Below are 9,889 nucleotides of genomic sequence, written 5' to 3' on the forward strand. Positions count from 1 at the left end.
CATGTAATCAATATAAAAATGATCACTGAGATTTTTTTGCACTTTTATTATTTTTTTAAATAAATTTATTTATTTATTTATTTTTGGCTGTGTTGGGTCTTCGTTGCTGCGTGCGGGCTTTCTCTAGTTGCGGCGAGCAGGGGCTACTATTTGTTGTGGTGCGCAGGCTTCTCATTGCAGTGGTTTCTCTTGTTGCGGAGCACGGGCTCTAGGTGCGCGGGCTTCAGTAGTTGTAGCATGTGGACTCAGTAGTTGTGGCTCGCAGGCTCTAGAGCACAGGCTCAGTAGTTGCGGCACACGGGCTTAGTTGTTCCACGGCATGTGGGATCTTCCCTGACCAGGGCTCGAACCCGTGTCCCCTGCATTGGTAGGCAGATTCTTAACGACTGCACCACCAGGGAAGTCCCAGGGTCTGATCTCTTAACAACTTTTTTGGAGCATCAGAAAAAGGGCCGCGGGCACAGCTGGGGTCCCCAAGGCCTTGGTAGTGGCCGTGGGTGTGACAGGGACTCAATGTGCTGTTTCTCTGGACACCTTCTCTTCCTATCTCCCTCCTGGGTGGTGGCTTCTTTCTCTGCTTACCACCATCACCAAGGCCCGCCCAGGGGCACACCCACTGCCATCAGCCCAGGAACTCAGGGGGCCTATACCCAAGTCTTCCTGGGGCTCTGGGTACCTCAGCTCTTACCCAAGCCACACTGTGGTTCCCCATGTCAGGAAAGGAACACTCTGAGCAAAGCGGGTGGGAGGGTGGAGTGGGGCCTCTTTCTTCAGACACCTGGAACAGGCCCCCAGGATTCTACAACAACAGCCTGTCCCCTTGTTGCAGCTCGGAGCTTTGACCTGGAGAAATCCGATGACATGCTGCGGAAGGTGAGGGCAACGCCTCCCTGACCGGCCCTGTTTCCTACCCCAAGTCTTCTGAGATCTTCCTTTCTTCCTGTCTTCCCTCCTTCCTCGCTCCCTCCCTCTCTCCCTCCCTCCCTTCCTTCCTTTCTTTTTCTTTCTTTCTTTCATGCAATGACTGTTTATTGAGCCCCAAAGGTGAGTCTAGCTGGTGCTGGCACTGGGGAGAGTGCAGTGGTAGAAAGAGAGAGAAAAGAAACCAGATAAATAAGTAAACAAGACGCTTCCTGAGAGTGGAAAGTTTAACAAAGACAGTGGGATGGAAGGAAGTGAGGGAGGTCAGGGAGGTCTTCCTTGCTGAAGGGTGACATTTTGGCTGTGTCACGAATGCCTGAAAGGAGGCAGGCAGGTGATGATCGGAGGCTGAGGGCACAGCCGTGCAAAAGCCCTGAGGTGGAGGCAAGCTGGAGCAATCCAGGAGCACAGGAGGTTGTGTTGTAGAGAGAAAGGGGAGAGATGCAGCTGCATGGGTGGTGCAGGCCCATGGTGGTGGCAGTGGGGTGGGGCTGCAGGCCACCATCGGAGTCTAGGTTTTTGACTAAGGAGGACTGGAAGCTAGGGGGTGAAGTCTGACTCCCAGAACTCCCTGGGAGACCATGTGAGGAATGGAGGGTGGCAAGCAGGTGGAAGGATGCAGGGAGAGGCAGCTGCACCTGTTGGCTTCACCCATTCCTTTCTGAGATTTTTTTCCCTCCTCATCCATGTCAGACCCACGTCTCCTCTGTCCCACTCCTGTCCACATCCCCAGTTCTGTGCCCGTGGAGCCCCAGATGCCCTGGCAGGCCCTCAGTGGTTGCAGGCAGAGGGGCCTGGCCAAGTGTCCCTGGGTCCCTGCAGAGGCCTTTGGCTCGGGGGGGTCTTCGGCTCCTCCCGTGTCTCTGTAGCAGGTGAAGTTCCGGAAGCAACAGGATCTGCACAACATCCTTGCATGGCAGCCTCCAGAGGTGAGATCCCCGGCCCCCCAGCCGCCTCGGAACCCAGGTCTCCCTCAAACCCACACCCCCTCCCCAGCCCTCTCTCTCGTGCATCCAGGTTGTCAGGCTATACAACGCCAACGGCACCTGTGGCCACAACAACGAGGGCAGCCCCATGTTGTACCACATCATCAGAGGCCTGGACCTCAAGGGCCTCCTCCTCTCCATCTCCAGACAAGAGCTGCTCAGGGCCAAGTCCCAGAGCTGTGGGCTGTCCCTGAGGGAGTGTGCGAGCAGCGGAGCAAGGAGGCAAGGGTCCCACGGGGCCCTCCCAGCCCCCGGGGCAGCCACAGCCTGGCAGCCTCCAAGGCAGCCCCCAGCACTGGGCACCCAGAACCTACCTCCCTGGTCTCCTCGGCTCCTCCCAGCACCTCTGAGCGTACACAGGGTTCAGAGGCCAGTAACCCGCTAAGTGGTCCACACTGGGGCTCACTGCCCCAAAGCCCAGCTCCACGCACCAGGCCACGCTGCTCTCTGTGGCCTCATTTGATGGAGAAAGACAGGTATTTCAGCCGCACTGGACAGAGGAGGAAACTGAGGCATGGCGACCTGCCTTCCCATGGACAGATGTGGGAAGGGCGCCCCTTGGGACGGCCCCATCCCCCTGCACCTGGCTTCCTGGCGTGAAACCTCCACGCCAGGCGGAGCCGGGATAAGCCAGGCCAGTGCCCTGGGCTCAAGCCCGGCCCCACCTCTGGTGGGGTGTCGGGGGCACTGACCCTCATGGGGGTCTCACTTCCCATCATTCCCTTGCACCTGGGGAAGAAAGTGGAGAAAATCATAGCTGTTTTCGATTTCGAGGGGCTGAGCCAGAGGCATCTGTGGAAGCCAGGAGTGGAGTTTGCCCAGGAGGTGAGGGAACCCCACCAAGGGGGGCAGGGTGTCCGCCCTCCTGGGCCTCTGTCCCTCGCTTGCTGATGTGGAGTGTGTATGGGGGGGTCCTCGCTCCGCCCACAGGTTTGCAGCTCCTTACTTGCTGTTTGCAGGGATATTTTCAAACCCACAATCTCTTGGGGCTGTGCTAAATCATACTCATCACCCCAATGTCACCATTTCAAGTCCAGCAGGTCACAACAACAGGTGACCTGCTGGACATGGTCACCAGGCCTGCCAGGGTCCCTGTCGATGCCCTTCCCTCTCATACTCCCTCCCCGCTCCTCCCTACCGGCCCCACCCGCTGCCCTTGGCTTGAGCCCCTCCCCCCATCCCATTTGCTGCTTTGTCTGGGAGGCGGCTGGAAGCAAGTCTGCTCTGAGAGCCCTAAGGAGGGAAGGGAGGCCCTGACAAGACCTGGGCCCCCCGGGGCAGCCAGCCTGCCTTTTCTTTTCTTTCTGCTCAACCCAGAATAGCAGAGAACCTAAACTTTAAAAAAGTTTAACAATCATCAAAACATACTAAATTGAGGAAGCCAGACACAAAAGGCCACATATGGTGTGATTCCATTGATAGGAAATACCCGGAATAGATAAATCCATAGAGACAGAAAGCAGACTGGTGGTTAACCAGGGCTGCAGGGAGAGGGAAAGGGTGGGGGTGGTGACTGCTAACAGGTACGGGCTTCCTTTTGGGGTGATGAGAATGTTCTGAAACTAGACAGCGGTGATGGCTGCACACCTCTGTGAATATACTGAAAACTACTGAATCGTACACTTTGAAAGGGTAAACTTTATGGTATGTAAATTCTATCCCAATTAAGAAAAAAAAGGTATGTCTTACAACTTTGAATCTTTCTTATGCTAAAAGTTTTTGTTTCTGAAGCTGAACTATTGTCTAAACCACATGGAGGGGAACCTTCCAGAGTCCTGAGGGGGATTTTCTTACTCTGCAGTAGGTGGGGTCACCCCCTTGAAATCTGTCAAGAATTTTGCACTAGTGGCTTCAGGAGGGTCTGTGACTGGGACCCAACAAACTGGAAAGCAGCGGCTTCTCTTGTCTGGGTGGGTTCTGGGTGTCTGGGGGGCCTTGGGAGCCTTAAGGGGGCAGCATTTAGGCACCTGTAGCTTGTGCACTGACCTGAGTTTGGCCTCACAGTTTCTCACAGCACTCGAGGCAAATTACCCTGAGATTTTGAGGAATATAATTGTTGTGAGAGGTGAGTGAACCAGCCCGGGATATGCTGAGTGGGGGGCAGGGGATGTGGAGGCAACAAGGCAGGGAACTGAGACCCCAGGAGACCCTGAAACAGTGCCTTTCTCAGCTTCCAAGCTGTTCCCAGTGGCCTTCAACCTGATCAAGCCGTACATAACTGAGGAGATGCACAGGAAGGTGGTGATTCCTGGAGATGAGTGAGCAGCTCTGGCCTCCTCTGCAGCCCAGAGCCTGAGCTGGGGGCTGCCCCTCTGCAGACCTGACAGCTCCTGCATCTGAGGGCACCAGGCTCGGGGACCCACTCCTCCAGACCCACTGCTCTGGAGGACCCACTCCATTATGGCATCAACGTTGAGGCCAATGAGTCCACCTGCCAAAGGGCAGAGGGGCCAGGAGGGGTCCGTCCCCGGGGGCACCAGGAGGATGTGGGAAATAGGGGGAGGGAGCCATACGGCACAGGACAGCCCTGGGCTTGGCCCAACTGCCCTCAGTCGAGCCTCCCCGATCCCACATGGAACCCCACTTTCGCCCCCACAGACAGCTGGAAGCAAGAGCTGCCTAAGTTCACCAGCCCCGACCAGCTGCCTGTGGAGTTTGGGGGGACCATGACTGACACCGATGGCAACCCCAAGTGCCTGACCAAGGTACAGGTGCCCAGAGGATGGGGAGGGAGGGGAGACAGCCATGGTCTAGTGCCCTCTCACCCACCCTCGCCCACAGATCAACTACGGGGGCGAGGTGCCCAGGAGCTACTACCTGCGCAACCAGGTGAGGGTGCGGTACAAGCACCAGGTGACCGTGGGCCCTGCAGGTGGAGAACGAGATCCTGTTCCCAGGCTGTGTGCTCAGGTAGGGATGGCGGCCACTCCACACCTGGGCATGGTTGGGAGGGGCCCGGAGCCCAGGCAGGTGGTTGTCAGTGGGGCCCTGTCCCCTATAGGTGGCAGTTCGCATCGGACGAGGTGGACATCGGCTTCGGGGTTTTCCTGAAGACCAAGATGGGGGAGTGGCAGCGGGCCGGGGAGATGATGGAGGTTCTGCCCAGCCAGCGCTACAACACCCACCTGGTGCCCGAGGACGGGAGCCTCACCTGCCTCCAGGCCGGCGTCAGTAAGATCTATAGGGTTCGCTGGAGTCATTTTCCTCCTCATGGCGGAGAAATGATCTGACGTCTCTTGCCAGTCTGACCTCTCTGTTTGCTCCTATTTCCAGATCTCAGGGAGGGTGTGGGAGTCTGCGCTAGCTCCTAGATCCCACAGGCACCAGGGACATTGGTTTCAGGTGTTGGATCTTATGAGTGGCCCCCAGGTGTGGATACAAAGGCAGAGACACATGGTGGAGAGCACGGTTCACAGCCGCGGACTCAGCTCCTGGAAAGCCCCCTCACTGCACTCAACAGGCTAAGTAAGAGACAGCTGGAAAACAGCCATGGGCTCAGCATCAGGGCTCCCAGCCTGTCCACATGTGTGGACCACCCCACTTTGGGAATCCTGAGGAGATGACTCTTCCAGGTTTTTGTTCCCCCATTCCCAGGCCTCCCAGGCCAGATGCAGTTTGGTCCACTTTAGCAGAAGCGACGTTGCCCAGGACCACTGCTGACCTCCCACCTCTGTGGGGAACAGAGCTAGGAGAAGGGAAACCCAAAGCTGATCTCCCCTGGAGAAGAGAATGAGTTCTGCTAATGCTTTAGTTCATCCACATCTAGTTCATCTTCGTGGCAAAGGGAGAATTAGAAGGGTGGAGACAGAGAAATCTGGATGAGTCACCACGTCCCAGCATTCATGTTGGACCTTGGTGTCAAACAAAATGCCTCTAAAAAAGGCATGATGAGAATGTGGCTGATGGAACTCAGCCCTCTCTTCTGGGGAAAGCAGGGCTCCCCTCTGGGTTGGAACATCAGGATAAGGGAATCCCAGTCCCTCCCCTCCCTTGCTCTGGAATCATAAGTCTAACCAACCTCTAAGCCCATTTCCTTATCCATAAAATGGGGGTGATAGTGCCTTCTGTGGGATTGCTTTGAGGATTCAGGGAGCTGTGAGCACCGATGCAGTGCCCGTAGACGGGGCTGATGCACGCTGCTGGTGGTTACCATTATTCCTTTGGTTGGCACAAGCATCGGCCAAGGAGATAGTCGGAAGTGATGGGCTAGGGCAGACCCTCCAGCCCCACCCACAGTTCTGGGCGGCCCACTCCCAAGGGCACTGGGCGTGCAGATGTGCCAGGCTCGCTTTGCTTGCTTACTTCTCCGTCCTTGCAGACGTCCTGCGCTTTGACAACACCTACAGCCTGATGCATGCCAGGAAGGTCAGCTACACTGTGGAGGTGCTGCTCCCCGACAAGGCCTCCGAGGAGAAGATTCAGAGTCTCGAGGCAACAAGACAGTCCCCACTGCAATGAAGACCCTGGGCGCCCCTGTGCCTGTGCTCTCCAACCCCTTAGCACCCCTCCCTGTCCCCTGACCCTGCCCGCCGCCCCCAGGAAGGGCGGTGCTGGAGGTGACTGCAGAGAGCCACCCACCTCAGCCATCACTGTCTCAGCTCCTTGTGGGCCAACCTGGCTCTGTGGCCGAGCAGGAAGGGGAACCCTGGTGCATAGGCCACGCTGAGGATTCAGACGGACACCCCATCCCCTGTTCGCAGAAAATGAGGATGAGAACCCTGAGGATAAGCTTGTGTCCACTGAGGAAGGGTCCTACCTGCAGAAGCTGCCCTTGTGTCCCTCCTGACAAGGTCCCCCCCATCCCAGGGCTCACCCACACCTGGCATCGTGGTTGGAGGACATGCGCATGAGCGCCAGGGCCTGCAGGGAGCACAGCCTCAGGCCTGAAGAGCAGGGAAGCCCCATTCTCCACATGCAGGGGGTCAGCAGGGATGGGCAGGGCCAGCTGTAAACAGCTGGGAGGAAGGACGGGCAGGGCTGAGAGTCTCAGTTCTGACAGAGCATCAGCCCTCCAGGGCTGTTCTACTGCATTTGGAGGGAAAATCAGAAACGGAGAGCGAGAGCCGGCAGGAACAACCATCAGGAGGAAGAGCCGCGCTCAGCCTTACGCAGAGCTGAGTGGGTGTGACTGAGTCTCCGGGGAATTCCCAGTGTCTCCCCACCCCCAGCCTGCTGTGATCCAGCCCACCTTCAACTTGGGTTCTTTCCGGCTCTGATGGGGGCTGGGACCGAAGCAAAGCTGGAGGGAGGTGGAATGAACATACTGGGGTGCAGGGTGGAGCTGCCCTCCCAGGGTGCTCATCCTAGACTCTGACTTGCTTCTTGGAGAACCATCAGGTTTTTCCTCCATCTTTGTGTCTCACCAAGGGGACAGCTGAAGGCTGGTTGCCAACCCCCCTCCTCCCCCACCCCAAATGCAACTCAGTAGCTGGCCAGTGAAGGCTTCATTTCTCAATGGCTGGCCCTCCTGGACACCACAGCCCACAGTCAGGACCGCTGCTGGCCGCACTGCACGCAGCAGGGCAGCCCATGCCTGGAAGTGAGCCGAGGAAGCCGCTGAGATGGCTGTGCCTCTGCGGTTGACTCTAGGTGGCAATGAAGCCCTCAGCCTGGGCCTGGGAGCCCAGGCTTTGCTGCCCTGCCCCCTTCATCCTGCTCCCTGCCCTCTGGCTGGGCCAGGCCACTGGCCCCCAGTACCTCTGAAGACCCAACCCCAGGGTGGCTCGGCCCTCGGCTCTGGATCCCTGCGCCTGTACTACTGTCCCACGGGGTGGAGTGCTGGCCACCCAGGTGACGTCCCTGGGAGTGAGTGGTCAGACGTACGTGTAAAAGGGGTCCTTGCTGCAAAGCATTAGCATCCTGGCTGCCCAGGCCCTTCCCAGGGACCGGAAGCCTCCGCGAGCCCCACTATCCAAGTGCTTTACCAGCAAGAAGCCCAGCTCTGGTCCCTTTCCCACTCTCAGATTCTGTGCTCTCATCTTCTCCAGTTAATAAAAGGTTTCTCGATCTCCCAAAGCCTGTTTTAGACAAGAGCATGATGAGGCTTGGGAAGGTGGGATCTTCCGGTGAGCCAGGTAAGGTCCTTGGGTCCCCAGCCCTCCATCCACCACGAGTGATGGAGCACAGAGTCTGAGCAGAGGTTCTGCTGCTATAAAAAGCAAACTAAATAAAACCAAATGCCATAAGCCAGCGCCACGAGGCACTCCTGGCCCAACAGTGTTTGAATAGTTTGGCAAGAAAAAAACTGCATTCCAGCACCAAAGAGATGGCCTGAGGCTGTCAGGCAAAAATCACATGACATTTCTGTGTCCAAGGTCCTCTCCTGCATCCCAGATGTGGCAGGCTTTCCCGTCACCCCAGTTGCACTGCACAGCCACCCTCTGTGCAGCCTCCCAGATGCAGGGATATCCAGAGCCCCCAGAGGTCCTGGCTTCCCAGGGCCATCTTCCCACTGCCCATGGCAGGCTATGGAGGGCACGGCCAACTGGGGCTGGGAGGACCCTGTGCCAGGTTTCACTGCTCCCAGCTGTTGTCATGATGGGGGCTCACAGTGCCTTACTTCCACCTTCATGCCCCCCACGTAAAGACAAGGGGTTCATAGATGTGAACAATGACCCTTGCCTTTCTAACCACTCATAGCCAACTTCCCACCATCAGCACTGCCTCATGTGGTTTTCTTGCAGGCAGCAAAGACTCCTCTGCACAGGGGTTTCCCAAGGCTCTGACCACAGAGAATTTATACAAATATGGCTGTGATAAGGGGGTCAGGTGTGGGCACCAGCGACACTGAATCCCAGAGCTGGCAGAGCACACTTCTGTTAAGCCGGCAGGGCAGCAGTCACCTGCAGAGGTGAGAGCAGAATCTCCTACCTGGCAAGGGGGGAGGGGCACTTTGGGAGATAGAAAGGGAGCATGTCTTCAGCAACCTCCATCCCTGTGTCTTAACACTTTAAGAAAAAAAAAGGTGTGTGGGGGGGAATTCCCTGGCCGTCCAGTGATTAGGACACCATGCTTTCACTGCCAAGGGCCCGGGTTCAATCCCTGGTCGGGGAACTACGACCCTACATGACCCTGCATGCTGCGCAGCAAGGCCAAAAAAGAATTTTTTTAATTTAAAAAATAATAAATTAAAAAAAAAGGAAGTAGCCAGAAAGGGGCTGTTTACCCGAAGCTTGTTTCTTTGTTTATCCATTCATTCATCAACGGTTATTGAGTGTCTGCCCAGCGCTAGGTACTGCAGGCCCTGGGGACCTCGGGGAGACTGGGCTGACGCTAATAGGAAGCTCACCTATATTGAGGGAGGCAGAAGTGACTCCAATGATTATCAAGTGGGCGTGTCATCACCACGTGTGCTTGGAGGGGCAGAAGCCAAATTCTAGGGGAGCTCTCAGCAAAGAAGCCTGATGGGGAATCAGATGTACTTTGTCCAAGGAAGGGACCCTTGAAGGGAGAACTGAGAGATGTGGGAGGGTGACCAGGTGTGGACGAGTCTTCCAGACTGAGGAATGGGGTGAGGGTGGCTGTGGGGTATTTGAGGCCGGAGGGGTGCCGGAAGGGCTCTTGGGCGGCGCTCTCTGATGTTTATGATTTCTTTGTGAACAACTGTGTGTACACATTTGATAATTATTAATAAAACCATTTTATAAGGCACATTACAAAACAGCCGTGTTGTTTGTCAGGAAAGAATGGCAGAATCTTGGCAGGAGGCCACAGATCAAAACTTACTCAGAATGAGGTGGTTGGAAATACCCAGGCCTCACCTGTCCAGAGGAACGGAGGCGGGGCCTCCCGGTCCCAGCACATCTTCTGGGATGGAAAGCCCCACAATCTTCTGGTGGCGGGAGAGGGGGGGATGCAGGTGAGGGACCTATAGGGGTTTTTTCAATGCAGTTGGAAAGGCTCTCCTGCCCCCCAAATTTCCACCCCAGTCCAGCTCACCTTCCAAGAGTCCAGGTTGGAGAGGACACCACTGTGGGACAGTC

General features: G+C 56.5%; 1 protein-coding gene across 1 annotated transcript; it reads left to right on the top strand.

Moving 5' to 3' along the window:
- Positions 1-834: 834 nt before the first annotated feature.
- On the top strand, positions 835-6,513 carry LOC137204156 (putative SEC14-like protein 6). The gene is given in 11 exon segments (XM_067701435.1): positions 835-873; positions 1,791-1,850; positions 1,939-2,127; positions 2,637-2,732; positions 3,912-3,972; positions 4,078-4,165; positions 4,510-4,612; positions 4,689-4,771; positions 4,773-4,817; positions 4,909-5,078; positions 6,226-6,513. Coding segments are annotated over 11 exon segments (1,047 nt in total). The 5' UTR covers positions 835-861; the 3' UTR covers positions 6,366-6,513.
- Positions 6,514-9,889: the final 3,376 nt, after the last annotated feature.

Source organism: Pseudorca crassidens, chromosome 12, assembly GCF_039906515.1.
Source record: "Pseudorca crassidens isolate mPseCra1 chromosome 12, mPseCra1.hap1, whole genome shotgun sequence".
Lineage (NCBI taxonomy): Eukaryota > Metazoa > Chordata > Mammalia > Artiodactyla > Delphinidae > Pseudorca > Pseudorca crassidens.